Here is a 23,321-nt window from a genome sequence, read left to right on the forward strand (position 1 = left end):
TTCAAAGCTAGCAAAATGGAGTACAAAGCAAAATAAGCAAAACGGAGTACAATTTACTCAAGACAATTTCTCCCCATTAGTCTTTTGGCATATAATAGGTCATGTTTTATAGACCTTAGTCATTTTTGTTGCTCTTCTCTGGACTTTCTCCTATTTGTCCACATCCTTCTTGAAATGTGGCACCAAGACTGGACACAGTACTCACCAACTGAGTTTGCTGAAGACTGCCTTCTTGAAATCCATTGTCTTTATTTTGCCTATTTTAACTCTACCATTTCATGATCACTTTCACCCAAGCTTCCTTCTACTTTCACATTCTCAACGAGTTCCTCCCTATTTGACAAAATCAAATATTTGACAAGCCTCTCCCTTCTGAAATAAAAAAAATTGTCTCCAATACATTCCAATAAGTTGGTAGATAATCTGTGGCCTGCTGTGTTATTTTCCCAACAGATGTCTTAGTAACTGAAGTCTCCCATCACCATCAAGTCCTGTGCTTTGGATGATTTTGTTAGTTTTTTAAAAAAAGCCTCATCTACCTCTTCTTCTTGGTTAGATGGTCTATAGTGGACCTTTACCATGACATCACCCTTGTTTTTTACCCCTTTTATCCTTACCCAGAGACTTTCAACAAGTCTACTATTTCCATCTCAAGCGTAGTCCAACTGGATACATTTTTAATATATACGGCAATATCTCCTCCCTCTTTTCCCTGCCTGTCCTTCCTGAGCCAGCTGTATCCTTCTATACCAATATTCTAGTCATGGGTATTATCCCACCAAGTCTCTGTGATGCCAACTATGTCATAGTTATGTTTATTTACTAGCATTTTGAGTTCTTCCTGCTTATTCTCCATACCTCTCACATTAGTATACATCAATGTTTTTCAAAGTTTGGGTTGTGAACCAAATCCACAAGGAGATGAATCTGAGATATTATGTAATGGGAAGTGTTTTTAAAAAAACATTAGGATGAATGGTAGCTTTATTCTATTGTTCTTCATGAGTGAAGATTTGCGTTTCATCAGTGACTGAACAATGTTCTTCAGAGTGCCAGAGGCCACAGGCTGTCCTCAGCAAAAATAGCCATGACCTAATTCATCTGCAGCTCACAATGTCTTCTGACAGCAATGTCTTCTATCTTCCCTGAGTGTGGTTTGATTTCAGTCCTGTCAGGTACAATGAAAGGTATCGGTCACCTTTGCTAAAGGGCAGTCTGTGGCCTCACCAATGAAGAAAGAAAATTGTAGCTATTTTGAAAAAGAGAAGTTCTTCATGAGTTCTTCTGAAAGTAATCTGGGACCATAAGCACTCATGCATTAGTTTTAGGGTTTTGCTGCTGGGAAGAGTTAAGGCTATTTAGGTGCCTTAACTCTTTCTGTATACCAGGGATTGGCAATCTTTGGTACGCCTCTCGCCAGGTTAAGCACTCTGGCAGGCTGGGCTAGTTTGTTTACCTGCTGCACCCGTGGGTTTGGCCATTCACAGCTCCCACTGGCCACAGTTTGCCATCCCAGGCCAATGGAGGCTGCAGGAAGTGGCACGGTCCGAGGGATGTGCTGGCTGCCACTTCCCAGCACACCGCAGCCAGTGGGAGCTGTGATCGTCGAACATTAGGACACAGCAGATAAACAAACCAGCCCAGCCCGCCAGGGTGCTCACTCTAGCAAGCCGCATGCCAAAGGTTGCCGATCTCTGCTCTATACCTTAACTTATTTGGATTTCTTTTCAGTGTTAACTGAATGCTGAACTTTTATAATGCTTGTTTTGGAGATAATTATAACATTCCTATAATGTGGTTCGCCCTAAGTGTCTGACATATTAGAGAGTAAAATATACTATCTGGAAAGTACAATATCTTCAGATTACATATTGACCTTGTAGAGAGAGCTATTTGACTGCTATTATAACTTAGAAAAAGCCGCAAAGAGTCCTGTGGCACCTTATAGACTAACAGATGTATTGGAGCGTGAGCTTTCGTGGGTAAATACCCACTTCGTCGGATGCAAGTGGGTATTCACCCACGAAAGCTCATGCTACAATACATCTGTTAGTCTATAAGGTGCCACAGAACTCTTTGCGGCTTTTACAGATCCAGGCTAACACGGCTACCCCTCTGATATTATAGCTTAGGTATTTTTTCATTTTTATAGTTTACAAGTTTGTTCTGGCTGAAACTTTACTTAGATTGTTTCATTACCAATCTCTCTCTCTCTCTCTTTTTTAATAGCAAGCAGCCAAGGAGAATATAAGAAGAAAAGAAGCAGAGGAAAAACAGAGACGTGCTAGAATAGCTAAGGAGAAAGCAGAAAAAGAAAAATTAGAGAGGCAACAAAAGAAAAAGCGCTTGTTAGAAATGAAAACAGGTGAGTAATATGGAAAACAGCCTTTTCTATCTAGTGTTTTTTAATAAAATGAAACTACAGCCTCTATTTTATTATTATCTTTGTGCTCTTGAGAAGAGGCAGAAGAAATGATTTCACCAATTAAATAGTACAGCAAAGCTGTTCTTAAATTTGATTTTTATTAACAAGCTGTTCTAGCTTATCTGCTTTTCTCAAGCTGTGTTGGACCTTGAAATGGTGCTCACTACTTTCCCATTCACGATCTATTGAACATTTTGTACTCAAGTATTAATGATTTATCTCAATTAAAGCTAAGCTGAAAAAGAAACTGTTACATGTGAACAAAGTCACTTTCCAAATCACAGAGCCATTTTATTTATATTTTAGCTAACGGAAACTGTGATTTTTCTAATTGTTCCTTTTATGACAATAGGCTTCTTTTATATAGCTAAGATTCTTCTCTGAGTATGTGTCAGTGTGGATCCCACTGTGAGTATGCATGTACCACATGCGCATGAGAATGGAGTTTTTTCTGAATCGTAGTGTCTCCATCAGGGCCAAAGGTTTGTCTTTTACTTCCTTTTGATGCAGCATGAGGGTGTAAAGAGTGGAACAACTGCAACCCTGGCTCAGTTCCCTCTTACTACCCATAGCAGTGAGATAGAACCTGGTGAGTGTCCAACTTACTAGTTCTTTGCTCAGGGTAAATTTCTACATATCTTCATGAAAATCTGAGCTATATCTGATCTTCAGTACTGATCATCATGAAATGTCTCCATCCCTCTGAATTGATCTCTAATGATCAGACTCCACTCACTGTACAGAGTCTCTTAGTATGATCAACTCAAAACCCGTGGGCTTATAACCCTGTTCCTCCTGGGATGGATTAATTGCCCCTCAAGGTGGACACAGCATGTATGTTTTCTGCATGTCAGAATCTCGAATACTTAGCGGATGATCAGTCTGCATGTCATTCTCCATAAGAACACAGAAGTCATGACATGTGAGGCTAAAGCCCCATCTCCTGGAATGGTCCATGAAGGCTTCATCAGACCTTGAGGAGAAGAGCTCCAAAAGTTATGCTGGCAGACAAGCCAGCTTCATCCACCACCTCAGCCAGCATACTGAAAACACCAAAAACTAGTCCAGAGAAGACGGAGCTGAGAAAATACCTTGCACTGAAGCCATGCTCACCTCATTTGCACCAAAGCTGCCACTCAAAAGGGCCACTCTGAACACAGGAGACAGAGTCAGTGTAAGGCGCTCAGTGTTCTCCCGTAAGTATAGACACCAAAAAGCTTTCATATATAAATCCACCAATCCCTGTGGCGAGTCAAAGTGTGGGAAAAAGAATACCCTTAGATACAGGAGACTTCTGTGGCACCAACCCTAGAGCCAATGCTGCACCCGTCAGCATTGATGCTCACAGAGGATGAGCCCAGAGGAAACTCAAGAGCATCATTGCTGCAGAAACACCAGCACTGGAACAGACTCAGATATTAAGAGTGCTATATACTTTGGTGCCACCTCTGGTGGAGGTTTACTCTGCACCATCACCAGGCATACATTCTTCCCATCTTCTAATAGAAAGCCTTCTTCTCTGCATACAGTGATTTGACACCACAGAGACACCTACCAACTTCCCCTAAAGATTAAACTGTCAATAGCCCAGCAGGAATGGTACTGGACTGGCCAATACTCAACAAGCCAGCTATATTCCTACAGCTTTCCATGGTGGCCCTATAGGCAGTACTGGGACTTATCTTCTCAAGCTTAAAGATGAAGATCTCACTGAACTTGAGTAAGAGGAAAAGGTCACTCAACATCCCTGGCTAGACTGCCTTTGCCACAATACCAGGAAGGAGCAGATCCAGAGACAGAGCAGCACCGACACTCTCTATATCATCCCCAAAGGATTTTTGGTAATGATTCTTTGTCATCTGATGAAGGAGTTTCCTCAGTCCTACTACAAGATGACTTAAAAGCATTCCAGAATCATTTTGTGAATATTGGCAAGACTCTCCCTTTGCCCCACCTAACCTTTTCTGCTTTTGAGGAAGGGAGGATAGGATTCTGTCATCCTTGACAACAACTTCCACTGTGCAAGATAGGAGGAAATAGTGATTTATTCTTTGTGATAAAGTTCTTTTGTGTCCTATATGGACCTTCAAAAAACTTGGCAGCTATGCTTTGAAGAACCCCAGTGAGATGAATGTTGCTAACCTTGTGGAGCTTCAGGATCTGGAGGCTCTGGTAGAGGAAGAAACCACGAATCTCAGCAATCTTCCTAGTCAGATTTGTGCAGTTCAGGAAGTTTTATATATGTGGTTTAGAAAAAGAGAGAGAGTGTCTGTCCTTTTTGGAGGCCACCTATTTATATACATAGGTGAGTTCACATTGTTGATTAAAAACTACATAATTTTCTTTCCTTGTAATGGTAGCACAGCTATAAACTCTTGAGCTCTAGTAAAAAGAACAAGTATAGTATATCACTGGGAATATATAGTCAGTCTTTATCAATTTCAGATTGCACGGGGATGGTTTAACTTGCATAGTGATATTGCACTACTACTAAAACAGTGGAGGGTACAAGAGGAAATCTCCTTTTTAACCTTTCTGAGTTGCAGTGGTAGAATATGTAAGGAGCTGATGAGTACTTTCTTACTGATATGGTTCCCTTGCCAGTACCCTTCTCTCTCTTTCCAGTCTTTATCCATTCTAATAAAATGTTTGGTACTGTATCTTTAAAACCGTTGCCTTATAAAATGAAAATGTGGGCACTGATAATTTATTACCCTGACTCATTATTTATACATATGTATTTTCTGTTAATTAAGGGGGCAGGCAAGGGATGAGACATCAGCTACAGAGGCCATCAACTGAAATAAAATTCCAGTAATTATTTTGTGTAGGTACATATGAATGTGCAATCATTTGTATCTAGATAGATGGAAATAATGATTGCAGACAACTTACATCCACTCTGATGGGCCAAATGCCAACTTTGTCCCTTGTTTTAAAAAAAATAAATAAATCTAATATTTGAAAATAAAATCTGGGTTTATATATTGGTCTCCACAATGCATGTAATTTGATTCGTTTAATTTATATGTTGCAAACTAGAATTGCATCAAATTGTGTTTGACAATCAAATGTGGCTGACATGTCATATTTATGATTTGGGGGAGAAAATATGAAGTGTACTTTATTATAAATTAATATTCCTCTTAAGATAACACCTAGAAGCACCAAATCAGGACTGTGTCCCATCATGCTAGACACTGCACAAACACACATGGAGATGTAGTGCGCACCATAAACACCTTGCAATCTAATATCTATTTTTCTTTAATCTTTAAGACAATCTTCCTCTACCAAAATTAATATATTGCTCCTTTACATATGTTCCAGGCTATGAGAGATACAGCTAGAAAGAATTTTAAAATTTATTTATCTGCATATCTGATACAGTACATTTATTGCCGTTCCATTCTTTTGGAAAACTAAGGAATTATAGTTGCTTTTTGATAATAATACGTATATGATGTAAGGGAGCCTGGACTTGGCTTATTGAAGCTACTATGGTGTCACTTAATTCACAGTATTTGTTTTATTCAATAAATTTTCTAGACACTCTAGTTTACTGTGTACAGTATGTAGGTTTTCTATCTTAATAGTTTTTCATTGTTCTGGCTTACGCATACACTTCTGTTTTCTACAACTCTATTATTTTTTATTCTTTCTACTCTCTAAAGGCTACATTTGTTGTAGTGTAATTGAGAATTCCATCATTGTTGCATCTTCTTTGTGCATCACTTTGAATACTACTTAGGTAACAAGCCACTTTAATCAGTAGTTATTTACATAGTCTGCTTTCTTATTCAAAAGCAGTGAAGTGATGCCACAATGATCTCTTACACATCAAACCTGCAATCCACAATATAATTTTTGTAAAAGTTACTCAGGAGTTGAAATAATCAGCAGCAGCATGTTTCAGTTGATCTAATAAATCATGACCTCAGTTGTTGCCCTTTTCTGCCCTGTTCTTTGGGAATAAACAATTCTAATTTTGCAAACTCTGTTGGAGTGCTTAGTATATTATTTCATAATAAACTAGCTTTAGTTTCTAATTTCTGACCTTTAGTTGTGAAATGTGGATATTGTCAATAATTGTGTACTAGACTTCAAAACAAAAAGTCATATTGCACCTGACAGCAGGATGTTTAACTTTTACACTAGTTTAGACTATTAAGTTTCAGCTATGCGTATATGCAAAGAATTACAATTCCACTGGCATTGGATAAAACACTTGACATTGTCTGGAGTAGAAATTTCCTGTATTTTTTACCCTCCCTATTCCCAACACCAACGCATGAGACTTCCATTGGAGTAATCCTTCTGGCTGTGAGGGAAAATCAGTATGTTAATAAAACTCCTTTAAACTTGCCCCAGTGAGTCACACAAGTAATCTTCCTTTTAAGAGTAACAGTTTTGATAATTTCAGTCATTTCTAACATAGATTTTTCAGGTGACTTCCACTGAAAATCACAGGCCCCAGGACAATAGTAGGATCCTGATTTACATTTACATCCTGATCCATATGTTTAGCCATACAAGTTCACTCAGTTCAAATATATATGAAGCAGCCAAACTAACTGGTAATACGCATCTATATTATTGAATCTTCAGCATAGAATGTTAAGTTCAAACACCTGAACAGCTGAGCATTATAATTAGGATTATAATTATATTTATTTGTACACCTGTATATTAGGTTAAACACTGTGGGAAATATGAAAAACAAGAGTGGATTTTGCAGAAAATGCAGTAGTGAAGATTAGCACATATCTTTCAATAATACAAAATAAAGCTTAGATGCAAAGTACAGGTAGAGAAGTAAAAGTTAACCTTTCTATTCAACACTTCTGGAATCTATAGAAGGAGGGAAAATAAGCTGTCTTTTCTTCCGAGGGAGCAAGTTCTCTAGGAGGCCATCCTCTTGTATGTCATGCTAGAATCCAAAGCAATTCCTTCATCTCACCTTCCCTTCCCCTTCTCTGCTGCCCTAATGATACTAACTTTAGAAACACATGTATCTGCTTCTCCCACAACTGCTTCCTATTCATGGACTGTCCTCTGTGAACTTGTTCTGCAGACCACTTCCTTCTCCTCATTCAAATTCCTCTTTAAGGAATACTTGTGCCATGAGGCTCGCAGCAACTGAATCACCTGCCTCCCCTTCTCAGTCTACATACCTAGAGAGACAGAGTGGGAGTGTATGTCCAGACTACCTGCCAGATCAGTGGGTAGCAATCGATTTATTGGGGATTGATATTTTGCGTCTCATCTAGATGCGATATATCAATCCCCAAACGCGCTCCCCTCGACTCCAGAACTCCACCAGGGCAAGCGGCGGTAGTGGAGTCGGCGGGGAGAGCCACAGCCGTCAATCCCGCGCCGTGAGGACGGGAGCTAAGTCAAAATAAGATACGTCGAGTTCAGCTGTGCTATTCCCGTAGCTGAAGTAGCATATCTTACATTGAATCTCACACACACACACCCAGTGTAGACCAGGCCTCTCTGTACCATCTCTGGTCTTTTCTCTCCAGTGGGTGGGCATGTCCGTGTTCAAAGTATTCGGAGGAGGCTAATGGATGTCCTTTCTTTCTCCCTTAGTCAAGGCTTACAGAGGAACTGACACTTTCTCCTTTGTAGGAGAGAGTAGAAGAGAGGTTCTGCTTCAATTGTGGGTCCTTATGTGTATTGCACTGTGGGTACATATTCAGTCCCTTAGCTTGAGACCTGTGCCCCTGCTCTCCTCGTGCTCCATACCAAAGGTATAAGGGGCAGGTTGGACCAACTGCCTCTCCAGTTACTTCCTACTGCCATGGCCTGAGTCAGGACCTCCAGTATCTGGAGTGTCTGGGTTTTTTTCAGCCTTGTCTTCAACCTATAAATATTTCAAAGTTTTCTCTTTAGTATAGGTAGTGTAAATAGTCTTTAATAGCATAGTTAGTATTTAGTTAGTTTCTTCACCCCAGGAACCCCTACCACCACCACTCTGGCTCCCGATACCAGAATTAGAGTATGCCCAGAACATCAGGCTTTAAAAGGTGTCTTCTGTCCCCATTTCTTTTTAGTCAGCAACGATCACCTGCACTGTTTTTACTGCCTTGGGGAAACAAATATCTCCATCAGCTGCAATATTTGTCACTCCTTCCCTAGGCATACTTAACAGATTCAGGCATTCCAGCTTAAAAAACACTTAGTGGAAAAGGCTATGAATGCCTAGTCCTGACCCCCTCTATACATTGGCCAGAGGGAGCAAAGAGCGCACCTCCTGTTATGTGGCCTGACTTAGGAGTGAGGGAGAGCACACCTATGGACTGTCCATCATGGTCTCATCAGGAGAGCAGGGGATGTTCTCATAAACACAGGAGCAGATTCCCCCTTTAAGTCGGTTCTTCCTAAAGCTGAACAAGCCTTTGCACCTAGCCCCTAAAGACTAGAATGTCCTAAGCCCCAGGGCCATGATAAAAAGGGTCATAAGAGCGGGGCTTCATCAGTACCAGACTCCTCACCAGCAGTAACAATGTGAGCAATACTACCTAAGTCAAAAGACACAAAACTGCCAATATGGGTAAAGAGTACCCATCAGGAACCTCAGTCACTGATGGTACCATCACAACACAGTACTCACTTAGTCTTTCTACCTCAGCTTTATCAGAATGGGCAGAGCCCGGGACACTAATAGATGAATAACCACACAGTGTTCCTTAAACACAAAATCTCACTACGACTACATCCAAAATTCACTCGGATGTTTTCAAGAATTTCAACGAAATCAGTCAATTCACTTTTTTTCCCAAAGCCCCATGACTCTGGTGAGGAAAGGAAACTTCATTCTCTCAACATAAGATGAGCATTGGCATTGTATCTGCAGAAAACATATCGGATCAGAATATCATCTGGAGTGTGTGTTGCCATAGCAGAGTGAGTCCAAGGTCAAGCTATGTCCTCTCAGAGGATCTCTGGCTGTATCTGACTCTCTCAGTTGGCACAGCTCCTTCTCCGACATAGGTCCAGGGCTCACTCTGCAAGGACCTAAGTCTCAGTGGCATCCCTTCAAGAGGTACCCCTGCTTGACATTTGCCAGGGCAGCTATATGCAGTTGCATCCACACATTCAAACACATGATGCCTTGATTCAAGACTTCTCTGCTGACACATCCTTTGGGGGGAAAACAGTTGTACAAGCAGCTTTGCCACCTGCATTCTCGCACCCACCTCCTCTTTCAGGACTGCTTGTCAGTCGCCCACAGTGGAATACATGTAGGGACTAGCACTCAAAGAAGAAAGGGAAGTTACTTATCTTGTTGCAACTGGAGTTCTTCAAGATGTATGGTCCATATCTGTATTCCCCAGCCCTCCATTCTTCCCCTCTGCTTCAGAGGACATTGCTTGCAAGAAACCTCTGGTCTCAGGTACAGTGAGTGCATGCATACCTGCAGTGGAATACTGATAGGGACCACTCATCTTGAAGAACTCCAATTACAAAATGGAAAGTAGTAACTTTCCAGTCTTCCCTCTGGCTTTCCTTCTGGTTGATTCTGGTGTTACATGTCTCTCTGCTGTTGATCATTACAGTTATCTCCACTCCACAGTAGGTCAGCAGCCCCACGAAGTTCTGAGGAAACAGTAAAAAGTGCTGCTACTGCTTACTCCATACAAGGGGCTTGCGCACTCATTACCCCACTGAGGCTTTCCTGTGACAACAGTAACCCAAATCTAATCAGCCCTGTAGCTCAACCGTGAGCTTGAAGAAACCACCTCTAAGAATGATTGAGTACCTCAATTTTCTTGTTCCTCCAGTCTCTCTCTCTGCTGTGGCTGCCAGCATGGGTACTCATAGTGCCTATGTAGAAACTTTCTGATTTAATTAGTGAGTATTTATTTTTAAATTTAAATACAGTTTAATTTTTTTAAATATAATTTTCTTCTCTGTGATCTGCTACCTGCAAATGCATGTAGTACCTAAAGAGAGAAACAACTTTATGATAGTGATATATTACATTATATTACAAATAACAGATCTTATGAGATGCTGATTTCAATTTAAAATAAAAATGTTCTAATGAAGTTTGAGTTACTTGCTGCTCACAAGTGATTTGTGTAGGAAATCTTTCCCTGAAAAATGACATTAATGGAAGTATTAGTTTTCAAGCAACTTAAAGATTGCTTCCATTCTTGCCAGCTTTGTTTGAACTGGAGCTGTGACATACACAAAGAACATGAAAAGAATAATTCATAAATAGTAGACTTTATTAACCTCTTTATATATAGATGACTTTGCACTTTCAGTGATAATTGTTCAATCACCACCCCAATGTGTTATGAATAGAGCTCATTAATGTGCATAAACTTGGTCTATTCTGGTTATAATGCATATTTAATATCATATACTTTTCTTATAGTAACTGCTTAGTTTTGCTTTAAAAAATAAATAGCCCCAAGTGAACAAGACAGGTCCTAAAATCAGTAAAGCCACAATAATTAGGTTTTTTAAAAAACATTATCCTTATTAATAATTTATATTACTCTAATTAACCCAGTATTTAAAATCCTTAGGTAAATGAGATGATAGACATTTACACCGAGGTGTAACTTGCAGGACAGAAGATGATAGTGAATGAGGAAGAATGGTTTGGAAGTAGTTGCCTTGACTTTTCATTTATAACCTTTTTGAATGTTTAGGCTTTTGCAGAAGTGGATATAGTGCAGGTGTAAAACTTTTTTGGTGTGTTAACAGTAGTCAGTGACAGCAGGGTTTCAATTGTAACTATCTTTTATTAATTTTTTTTATCTGAGCTTTTCCTAAATTATTGAATTTATAGCATTTTATTGTATGTTTATTTATAGACTGGTGTCAGATTGTGGATGGGGGGGAGTGGTAGATGTGGTATACCTTGACTTCAATAAGGTTTTTGCCTCTGTCTTGCATGACTTCTCTTTAACAAACTAGGGAAATATAGGCTATATAGAGCTACTATAAGACGGGTGCAAAACTGGTTGGAAAACTGTTCCCATAGAGTAATTATCAGAGGTTCAAAGTCAAGCTGTAAGGGCATATCAAATGGGGTCCTCCAGGGATCTGTCTGAGTCAGGTTCTGTTCAATATCTTCATAAATGATTTTAATAATGACATAGAGAGTACACTTGTAAAGTTTGCGGACAATACCAAGCTGGGAGAGGTTATAGATTGGAAGAAAAAAAAAATAGCTTGTTTAGTCTGGAGAAAAGAAGACAGAACAAAGGTACATCATAACAGTTTTCCAGTACATAAAAGGTTGTTCCAAGGAGGAGGATGAAATGTTCTTGTTAACCTTGGAGAACAGGACAAACAGTGGGTTTACATTACAGCAAGGGAGGTTTAGGTTGGACAAAAAGAAAAGCTTCCTAACTGTAAGAGTAGTTAAGTACTGGAACAAATTGCCTAGGGAGTCTCTGGAATTTGAGTATCAGAGGGGTAGCCGTGTTAGTCTGGATCTGTAAAAGGATTCTTTGCTGCTTTTTCTGGAATTTGAGTCATTGGAGGTTTTTAAGAACAGGTTAGACAAACACTTGTCGGGAACGGTCTAGTTATTACTGAGTCCTGCCGTGAGTGCAGGGGACTGGGCAACATGACTTATTGAGATTGCTTGCAGTCCTACACTTGTAAAAGTCTGATTTTTTGCCCTTGTGATGCACTGTGCAAAGAGATCTTCTGTGTGTCAATTTTCCCTTCCCACAGAGCTGCTCCAAGTTATCATGTGTCCCCACCACTAGAACACATTCTGTGCCAAGTCTCCCCCCTGCCACTCTTTTAATTCCTGGTACGACAAAGATTGAGCAAGCGAGTCGTTCATCGTGTCATAGTTTCATCGCCTTGTGGCTGTTGTTCCTGGGTAACGTGCTTTTCAGGGTGGATTTGATTTAAGTCACTAGTAAGGAAGACTCAATTTAATCATGAATTTCTACATAAAAGTGCATTCTTGTTGGTTGTTATAACCTTAATACATATTCTTCACAACTCAGAGAGAGATGTAGGTTTCATTTTTAGAAGGTACACACTATATATTTTTAAAGTTTATTTTATTTTGAAAACTTTTCAGATTAGTTTTACAGCTATATCAGAAAATGAATGATTGGTTATTTCATTTAGCAAAGGTAATTGAAGCCAATATTTATGAAGTCACAGAGAGATGAACTGTCTCCAATTAAACTGGTTAATCATTAATATTTGGAGGATTTTCTTGCCATACTTTATTAGGAGGAGAACATTACCAGGCAGACATCTGAAGTGTTTTATTTAACTAAAACAACAACGTTCTATATTCTGGATTTTTTTCTTCAGCAGCAAACGTATAATATTTTAACAAAACAAGCATATGAATTTAGTTAAACATTCAAGTTTTTTTTTTAAAAAATCAGGTTTGTTTTTGTTAAAATTGTTTTTAACAAATAGTTAAATGAAATATTTAAAAAAAAAAATAAATCTTCTATGTCAGCCAGATCAACATGAGAAACTTATTGGCTTCTGCAGCTAACTCAATTGTCTTCACCTTCGTTTTCCTGTTTGTTCATAATCTGGAAAAGAAAAACAAGCTTTCCTGATTTTTCAGGTCCCAAACCATTTTTCAATTTGGAATGAGTCCAAAGGAAGAAAATATTCTTTCTACACCGGAAGAAGAAGGTACTGCTGTTAAAATTGAGATTATCACTTCAGCAGTCTCTGAATCCAAGTGCTTAAGTGACTTCCACCAGTTCACTGGTGTGACTTTCTCTAAAACATCAGCGACCGTATATTTCTTAAACGGTTCATCCTTAGCTCTGAAGTTTATCATAGTTGGCATTATGGAGGGATGATTGCTGAATGTCCATGTCATAGCCAATTACATTTCTTCAGCAGTTAAGCTTTCACCCTGGTACCGATCATTGAGAATATTTGCAAGAAAATGAGCTGGAGATAGTGCTTGTCCCATTCGTTTTTTTAATGCTTGTAATTTAACTCTATCGTTGCATATTTCTCTTTTTAAGATCTTACTCGGCTCCTTCCGAATTCCAACAATGTCAACCATAAAACAACTATTTCCCTGCATTTTCTTGAAGGCTACAGAAATAGGCGTCAGGGTACTCAGCATGTGTTCAACATTTCTCTAAAGACCAATGTTGAGAACTTTGGCTGTGACAGTGCCATCTATTTTTTTATGATTTTGTTCACATTCATTGGATTAGGCCAGTTCTTGATATAGTGCTCAAAACAGTCCACTACTCAGGTTAACAGTTTTACCCTTTAGACCTTTTGCACACTGCTCAATTTCTCTTCCGTACACTTGATCCAGCAATTTGCCTGCAACATCTACTCTGTTGGGTGGACTGTATCCTGGTCTTAATGACTGAACCATGTTTATGAAGTGTAGGTTCTCAATCGTACACAAAGGAGAGTTTGTTGCATAAACAAATGGGGCAATTTTGGTGAGGGAGTGTTGGTGGGGTTTTTTTATTATTATTATTTTGTTTTTGGTTTTGTTTTTTGCTACAAGTAATATACCGTGGCTATGTGACATACATGATGTGACTGAAATACTATCATTGGCACATAACTCTGAAATTATAGAAAATGATGGTGATCTTGAAGGTGGATAGTCTTCAGAATACTGTAGTTTGAGGATGGATTCTCCTAAACAAAATAAGTCAATGCAGTTATTTAATTATTATTACCATACTGCTTATTTAGTATTAGTCATTGCATTCACAGACACTCAGTACTACTTTAAAGGTAAAATTGTAAAAGGAAGATCTCCCTATTTCAGTTGTTTGTTTTTTATCACAAATACATCTACCGTAGAGTAACAACTATATTTTTTGTTCTAATATGAAAATTCAAGAACAGTCCAAAAGGAAGAGAGGCAGTTCTTAAGAAAGAGGTAGGAAATAAAAAAGTTTACCAACCTGAAGATCCTGCGTGTTCAGACATGTTCCTGTCATCCTCTTCAATGCAGCTTCCTTCAGAGAAGGAACACTTCTCATGATGTTGTTTCATTTGGGCAAGCAGGCCTTGCATTTCTTTGTTGCTCTGTTTGCATTTTGCACGCATGCCTGTCTTACCTAAGGTGGAGGAACGTCATTAAAATATTCCCTAACTAGGTCTCTTTTACGGCCTCCTGCCATTATAGGTTTTCCCTTGTAGTGAGAGAATGGTATGGTAGATTTCAAATCAATGACGGCTATACTCAGAAAGACCTCAAGACTTTTGTAATATGCTGCTCAAATAGTTTCACTTTTGTTTCTACTGCCTGTCCCCCTCTCCTCACATTTATCTCCAGAGTTGTTCTTCTTGTCCGGCTCTATTCCGCCCCCAACAATATTCTATTCACTGAACTTTTTGAAATTTTGCACTTTTAAAGGGAGGTAAGGGATTGACTCTATGTACACAAATTTGCAGAGGGACAATAGGGTTGAGTTCTGTCATTTCTCACCTATATATATATATAAAAAAGTACAAATTCCCCTCTCACCCCTATGGGTGGTATGTGTCTTCCTCAACCTCGGGTCCTCTACCAGAGGCCTGGGAGTTTGAGGGTTCTGCGCAGTATCTTAGCTGTTCCTAGCACTGCACTCTTCTGGACAGAGAGCTCTGATGTGTTCCTGGGATCGTTGAGCCACTCACCAGCTTAGAGTCACAGCTCGAGTGCTCCTACCACCACTGGGACCACTTTGCCTTCACTTTCCACATTCAGGCCCTGGTACTTCTCCAGCTTCTCATATTCCTTCTCCTGATGTTGCTGTACTTGCACTGCTATATCTATCACCACCGCTGTCTCTGGTCCTTGTCTATTATCACGATGTCTGGTTGATTGCCGGGACCTGCCTGTCGCTCTGGATTGGACAGTCCCACAGAATCTTAGCCCTTGCTATTCTCCACAACCTTCGTGGTCTCCATCTGGTCTTGGGAGGGTTAGCCCATATGCTGTGCAGAGTTCTGTACACAATGCAGCCACTTGGTTGTGCCGTTCCGTGTATGCTGTTCTGCTGCATCTTACATCCTGCCCACTATGTGTTGACGTCTCTGAGGCCTCTTCACACAGTCTGCACCTTGGGTCCTCTCTAGTGTGGTAGACCCCTGCTTCAATGATCTGGTGCTCAGTGCTGTTCTGTGCTGCTATGATCAGTGCCTCAGTGCTGTCTTTTAGTCCAGCCCTTTCCAGCCACTGGTAGCTTCCCAATGTCAGCCACCTCAGCTATCTGTCGATGGTAATCCCATGCAGGTCATGTTCTTGCCATTGCACTTCTTCTGCTTGTCTCCTCCATGTCTGCTGCTACCTCAGGCATTCTTCAGCAGCTCATCTTTGGGGACCATCTACTGATGTACTCCTGGAGTGTTCCGGGTTTCGTCCAGACAGTGGCTTTGACGCTCACCAAGCCCCGCCCGCCTTCTTCCGGCTGGTATACAGTCTCTGGGTGTTGGACTTGGGGTGGAAACCTCCGTGCATTATGAGGAGCTTCCGGCGTTTCACATCAGCAGCTTTCCATGTCCTCCTTTGGCCAAGCTCACTGTACCGGCAGGGTATCTGATGGACCAGACATGATCCACACCTACTGCTAAAGAAACTACACTAGCAGTGCATGAACGCTAGCAGCACAGATGAACCAGCTGCTACAGCAGGTTCCACCAAACTGGCTAACACAAAGAGGACAGTGCTGATTCATGAAGACCCTGCAAGGGAACAGAACCGTCCAACCACGGCCAAAACCTGCCTCCCACAACATGCAAAGTCCTATCAGCATCATAGCCGCTAAGCTACAGGACCACATGGCAGTACATGAGCACAGCTCAGCAGGGCATTGGTGAACAACACCAGAGGCTTCAAAACTGAGTTGCTCATAGATAGATGCAGTCGCCAGACTCAAGATCTAGACAGCAATCTGAGCACAGCCTGATTGACTACAGGAAAACCTACGACTCTGCCACACACGTGGATCTGTGAATGTCTGGCGCGATACAAAGCAACAGGACACTAAGGACCTTCCTCAAGAACTCAAGGGGACTATGGAGGACAACACTAGAAGTCAACTCAAGGCAGCTTGCACAAGGGGCCATCAAGTGTGGCAGGTGAGCACTTTCCCCCTGCTGTTCTGCATAGGCTTAAACCCCCTCAGCCCAGATAACACAAGGACTGGATATGGGTACAGTCAGGAGTGGACTACCATCAGCACCTCCTCTACATGGGAGACATCAACTGTATGCTCAGAATGAACGAGACATCGACTCGCTAATCCACCTGACGCGGATCTACAGTGAGGATATCAGGATGTCATTGGGACTGGAGAAGTGTGCGGATAGGTAGTGAAGAGAGGGAGTAGTCAAGACTGATGGGGGGTGAACACAGCGGCCACATAGCAGACATACAGACCAGCTACAAACCTTGGCGCCTACAGTCACACTGGAAACCATGGAGGAGGAGGCAGAAGACAGCAACATCTCAAGTATCACCAAGAGTAAGACAGGTCCTGAAGAGCCAGCTCGTGGGAAAAACCAGGATCCACGCCATCAACGGATACGCCCTGCAAGTCACAGATACCCTGCCGGTATAGTGAGCTGGCCAAAGGAGAAATGAGGCTGCCGATGTAAAACCCAGAAGCTCCTCACAATGCACGGAGGTTTCCAGTCCAAGTCCAACACCCAGAGACGTTATACCAGCCGGAAGAAGGCGGGCGGGGCTTGTGTGAGCGTCAAAGCACTGTCCTGGACGAAACCCGAACATCCAGGATACTCAGTAGATGATCCCAAAGATGAGCTGCTGATGAGAATGCTGAAGGTAGCAGCAGAGCATGGAGGAAGACAAGCAGAAGAAGTGCCATGGCAAGACAAGACCCTGCATGGATGTACATCGACAGATAAGCTGAGGTGGCTGACATGAAATCCTACCAGTGCTGGAAAGGGCTGGACTAAAAGACAGCCTGAGCACTCATCATAGCAGCACAGGAACAGGCACGACACCAGATCCATTGAAGCAGGGGTCTACCCACACTAGAGAGGACCAAGGTGCAGACTGTGTAGAGAGGCCTCAGAGAACAGTCCAACCATAGTGGCAGGAGTAAGATGCAGCAGGAACAGCATACACGAACGCACAACCAATGGCTGGCATTGTGTACAGGAACATCTGCACAGCATATGGGCTAGACCCTCCCAAGACCAGATGGGAGATTCCACAGAAGGTTGTGGAGAATAGCAGGGCTAAGATCTGTGGGACTTCCAGATCCAGACGGACAGGCAGGTAACCGGCCAATCAACCAAAACTCGTGATAATAGACAGACCAGAAGACAGCGGTGGTGATAAGATAGTCGCAGTGCCAAGTGACAGCAACATCAGGAAGAAGGAATATGAGAAGCGGAGAAGTACAGGGCCTGAATGTGGAAAGTGAAGGCCAAAGTGGTCCCATGGGGTAGGAAACATGTGGGGCTGTGACTCCTAAGTTGGTGAGTGGCTACCAACAGATCCACGGAACAACAGCAAGAGCGCTCTGTCCAGAAGAGTGCAGTGCTAGGAACAGCTAAGATACTGCGCAGAACCCTCGAAGTCCCAGGCCTCTGGTAGAGGACCCAAGGTTGAGGAAGACACATACCACCCATAGGGGTGAGAGGGGAATTTGTATTTTTTTTTTATATATATATGTATGTATTTAAAAACATTTTTGCTGTTAACAAGCATGTTATCTCTGGAGACACAAATCCACAGTTTGAAAACTGCAAAACTAAGGATCTCTGATTGTATTTTCTAGACTGAGCACTGAGTCCCTTTGAGTAGATAGAAAGATTAACATAAATAATCTATACAAAAGCCCCTGGAACCCCATAAATTTGGGTCCCTAATCCATGAACTATTGGAAGGTATGTACAAAACTTTTCTTAAACAGTACATGACTATATTGTCTCATACTATAGAATTAGAATTTAAAATCCCTATTCCATGATGAGATGTCTTTGAGCTATAATATATCTTAATTAAAATCTTAATCTATTTTTAGATTATTTTTTCCTCAAAAAACGTTTTATCAAAAAATCTGACTTAAAAAAAACTTTTTTTTTTTCAATCATTTATTTTTATCCACCCTTGTGCTCTTTGTGCTGGCCAGTGCGGTCATGGCATTCTGGATCAAGTGGGACTGACAGTTGAGTGGTTATTCAATCTATTGTGCACTGGTGCCATGCATCTGCCTTATTGCCTTAAGAACATGTTAATGGTGAGCTGAATTGTGTCCACTCTTTCACTTGCATACCAATAACGTACTCTAAAACCCAATTCAAGGTGTCTGGAAGTGGTACGGAGTCTTTTCTGCCCTTGTAGCTTCTGTACCACTTGTACTAAGGAAATATATTTCTACCCAGATATAATGGAGTTGTGGGGAGCCAAAAATGCCTACCGTGTTATAAGTGAAACACAGTTATATCAGGATAGTGGTGGCAGGGCTGCAGCAGCGATTTAAAGGGCCTGGAGCTCCAGGCCCTTTAAATCGCCGACAGAGGCCTGCTGCCACAGCCCTGGGATAACGGCAGCAGGGCTCCAGCGATGATTTAAAAGGCCCGGGGCTCCCCACAGCAGCTGGAGTCCCAGGCCCTTTAAATCACCGGCGAGCCCCACTGCCACAGCCCCGGGGTAGCAGCAGCAGGGCTCCAAGTGGTGATTTAAAGGGGCCGGGGCTCCCCACAGCAGCCCTGGGCCCTTTAAATCGCTAGTGAGTCCCGCAGCTGCAGCACTGGGGTAGCAATGGCAGGGATCCAGTGGTGATTTAAGGGGCCTGGGCTTCCTTGCAGCATCCAGAGCCCCTGGCCCTTTAAATTGCAGGTGGTGCCCCGCTGTCGCAGCCTCGGGGTAGCGGCAGCTGGGCTCCAGCGGTCACTTAAAGGGCTGCTGGAACCCCGCTACTGCCACGCTATATGCGAACCCATGTTATATCAGGTCACGTTATAGCGAGGTAGAGGTGTATAGGCTTTGGCACAGCTCTTGCCAACAGTGGGACAGCAAATTTGACTGTGAAATGGTCAGAGGTACCTTCTGACTGTTTTTTGCTTAGATATAGAAATGGATCTTTGGGAATTTTAGGCTGCCTAACTGAGTTTCCCCTGATAGTTGTCAATATAGCACCAGGATGATTCCTTTGTACTGCTTACTGTACATTCCCTACCATCCTTTCCTTAATTCTTGCTTTTCCGCATATGATATTGAAATACCACAGCCCTTACTATGGTCACAAGACAGTTCCAGATGTGAGAGCACTTGACTTTTCTGCTTATAAGAAGCCTTGGAAAAGGAGAGGGAATATATTAATGCATTTCTGTTATCATTTCTGTGGAACCATGTCAGCTTGGAATGCTTTTCTGAGTCTTTGTTATGTATTGGTACTGTGCAAGAGAACCAGAATTATCTTCCAGTACATAGTCACCATTCCATCAGACCTTCCTCATCTCAGAATTTCGTGTTTACTGTGTAATCCAATGCATTGTAAACAAAGCTCATTCTTACTGTCTACGTACAATCAAGGGTACATAATATGTGACGCGGTAATGGGATAGGCACTCATAGTTCACAGGATACAGACAGCATCGCCATAGGCACAAACAATGCATGCTTTAAGAATGGTGAGACTTTCACCTTCTCTTCCCTTACTTGGCAATCCCTGTTCTGGGAAACAGTTTGGGCGGTAACCATGTCAACACAGGAGCATGCTCAGAGTCCCTACAAGATGAGCAGTCAGATCAGCCCTTGCTGTGCATGGATTTTGCACAAATAATAGACAGTATTGTTCATGTCCCTGTGTGCTTCCCTCCTCCCCTCTGCATATCACAGCCATGTGCCTGTGATATGCAGAGAGTTGCCCAAATCTCAACTCTTTTCATGATTACAGCAGGAGCTGAAGCAGTCACATCAGATACCTCGGGTTGCTCCTGGTGTATCAAATAGATTAGGACTTAGAGCTGTACTCTTCACAGCCCCTAAACTACCAGCTTCCCTGCATGCCCCCAGGATTGTTGATGAGGGTTATGGAGAGAAGTATTGGTTAGCTGAGATACTCCTGCAGGCACGCGAGCCACACCGACACTTTAGAAACATGCAAATAAAATATGAGATGTGATCACTTTGGAAATTATTTTTGCATAAGAGTATAAAAATAATATTGGAATACTTGACTAATACAGAATGTGAACAGACTACAAAACAGTGGTCTGTAATTTCTCATTGTCATTACCATTCCTTTGTTACTAGAAGTTCTTTCTACTATTTTCATCGTGAGAAATGGAGCACAATTTTAGCAAAGTCTGCTGCAGCCTGGATAGTACTGTAATTTTTATTAATATAGTAACTCTTCTCTTAACGTTGTAGTTATGTTCCTGAAAAATGCGAATTTAAGTGAAACAATGTTAAGCGAATCCAATTTCCCCATAAAAATTAATGTAAATGTGGGGAATACGTTCCAGGGAAATTTTTTTCACCAGACAAAAGACAATATATATAATATATATATATTTGTGTGTGTTTTAAACAATTTAATACTGTACAGAGCAATGATGATTGTGAAACTTAGTTGAGGTAGTGAAGTCAGAGATTGGGATATTTCCCAGGGAATGCCTTACTGGTAAATGATGAGCTGGTACTCGGCTGAGCCCTCAAGGGTTAACTCAATGTTGTTAATGTACCCTCACACTCTACAAGGCAGCACAAAGGGAGAGAGAGAAGACAGCATGGCAAACAGAGAGACACACTCTGTGTCAGAGAGAAGCGTAGAGATGCGCGTTGCCCCTTTAAGTACGCTGACCCTACCCTAAGTATATTGCCTTTTAAAGTAGATCAGCAAGTTGAGACAGCAGCTGCCGTCAGCAAGCTCCCTCTGTCCTCAGCCCTGTCGTGTCCCCCAACGGCTCTGTGGAGATCCGGTGAGCGGAGGGCAGGAGCAGAGGGGAAGGGAACACCCTGACATTAGGCCCCCTCTCCCTTCCGCTCCCATCCAGCAAGCAGGAGGCTCCCGGGAGCAGCTCCAAGACAGAGGGCTGTAGCAGCACATGGCAGTGAGTGATGGAGGGATAGCTGAACTACCAGCAATTGATAGCTTGCTGGGCAGCTGCTGCACAGGGAACTTAGGGGAGCAGGAAGCTGCCAGTCCACCCTGGTTCCAAGCCCCCGCACGCTAGCTCCAATGCACTGCTCATTCTGCAGCAGTGAACAAAGCAGGCAGCTGCCAAACAATGTTATAAGGGAGCATTTCACAACTTGAAACGTGTTCTCTAATTGATCAGCAATGTAACAACGAAACGACGTTAACCAGGATGACTTTAAGTGAGGAGTTACTGTACTATATCTTGTCCTTTCTTAGCAGCTCCTTTGTAGTTTTGATTTCTTTTTGTAGTTGATTTGAACCTTGTGTTGCCACAGTAATTTAAGTCTGAAGGGAACTATTTCTGTAAATATTTGACTTAGCTTAAAATTAAAAGCTCAGGAATTCTTTTATGAACAATTTTACTGAAGGCCAGGGAAATTCAGACTTTATATTAATATAGGTGTAGATAAATACTCAGAAGTGCTATATATGAATCCTAAAACCTCATCCAAATATGAGAACTAAATAAATAAGATAATAAATGTTATATGAGTTAAAATGTTAACTTTGTAATTTCTGTTAGAGATGCATGAGCAGTAAAGTAAGCTTCAGGGTTGTAAAAAACTCCAGTGTGCATGCACATGTGTGTTCGAATATGTATATGAAAAGTAGGACTGTTGATTACTTGCAGTTCACTCACGCAATTAACTCAAAAAGAGTAATCACTATTTAAAAAATTAATTACACTGTTAAACAATAGAATACCAATTTAAATTTATTAAATATTTTTGGATGTTTTATACATTTTAAAATATATCAGTTTCAATTACAACACAGCATACAACATGTACAGTGTTCACTTTATCTTATTTGTTCTTACAAATATTTGCACTGTAAAAATCATAAAAAAAATTTGTAGTATTTTTCAGTTCACCTCATACAAGTACTATCATGCAATCTTTTTATCATGAAAGTGCAACTTAAAAATGTAGATTTTTTTTGTTACATAACTGCACTCAAAAACAAAACAATGTAAAACTTTAGCGCCTACAAGTCCACTCAGTCATACTTCTTGTTCAGCCAGTCACTAAGATAAACAATGGGCAATAGTGCTGCCTGCTTCTTATTTACAGTGTCACCAGAAAGTGAGAACAGACATTTGCCTGGCACTTTTGTAGCCAGCTTTGCAAAGTATTTGCAAGGTGTCGGATATGCTAAACATTTGTATGCCCCTTTATTCTTCGGCCATCATCCCAGAGGACATGCTTCCATGCCGATGATGCTCGTTAAAAAAATTAATGCGTTAATTAAATTTGTGACTGAACTTAGGGGAGAACGGTATGTCTCCTCTTCTGTTTTACTCACATTCTGCCATATATTTCATGTCTCAGATGACTCTTCATCACATGTTCATTTTAAGAACACTTTCACAGCAGATTTGACAAAACACAAAGAAGATACCAATGTGAGATTTCTAAAAATAGTTACAGCACTCGACACAAGATGTAAGAATCTGAAGTGCTGTCCAAAATCTGAGGCGGACGAAGGGGGAAGCATGCTTTCAGACGTCTTAAAAGAGCAACACTCAGATGCGGAAACTACAGAACCCAAACCACCAGAAAAGAATAGTAACCTTCTGCTGGTGGCATCTGACTCAGATGATGAAAATGAACATGCATCGGTTTGCTCTGCTTCTGGTTTCTTATTGAGCAGAACCCATCATCAGCATGGAAGGATGTCTTCTGGAATGGCGGTTGAAGCATGAAGGGGTAAATGGATCTTTAGCGCATCTGGCATGTAAATATCTTGCGACACCGGCTACAACAGTGCCATGAGAACGCCTG

The 23,321-nt window shown here is 41.4% G+C and overlaps 1 protein-coding gene across 1 annotated transcript in view; it reads left to right on the forward strand.

Annotated features, from left to right (window-relative positions):
- The window catches only part of DIAPH3 (diaphanous related formin 3), a 560,319-nt gene that overhangs the window by 399,201 nt on the left and 137,797 nt on the right, over nucleotides 1–23,321 (forward strand). The window contains exon 25 of the mRNA XM_075061558.1: nucleotides 2,230–2,365. Within this exon, the coding sequence (XP_074917659.1) occupies nucleotides 2,230–2,365 (136 nt within the window). The remainder of the gene's footprint in view (nucleotides 1–2,229; nucleotides 2,366–23,321) is intronic.

This window comes from Chelonoidis abingdonii, chromosome 1, assembly GCF_003597395.2.
Source record: "Chelonoidis abingdonii isolate Lonesome George chromosome 1, CheloAbing_2.0, whole genome shotgun sequence".
In the NCBI taxonomy this organism is placed as follows: domain Eukaryota; kingdom Metazoa; phylum Chordata; order Testudines; family Testudinidae; genus Chelonoidis; species Chelonoidis abingdonii.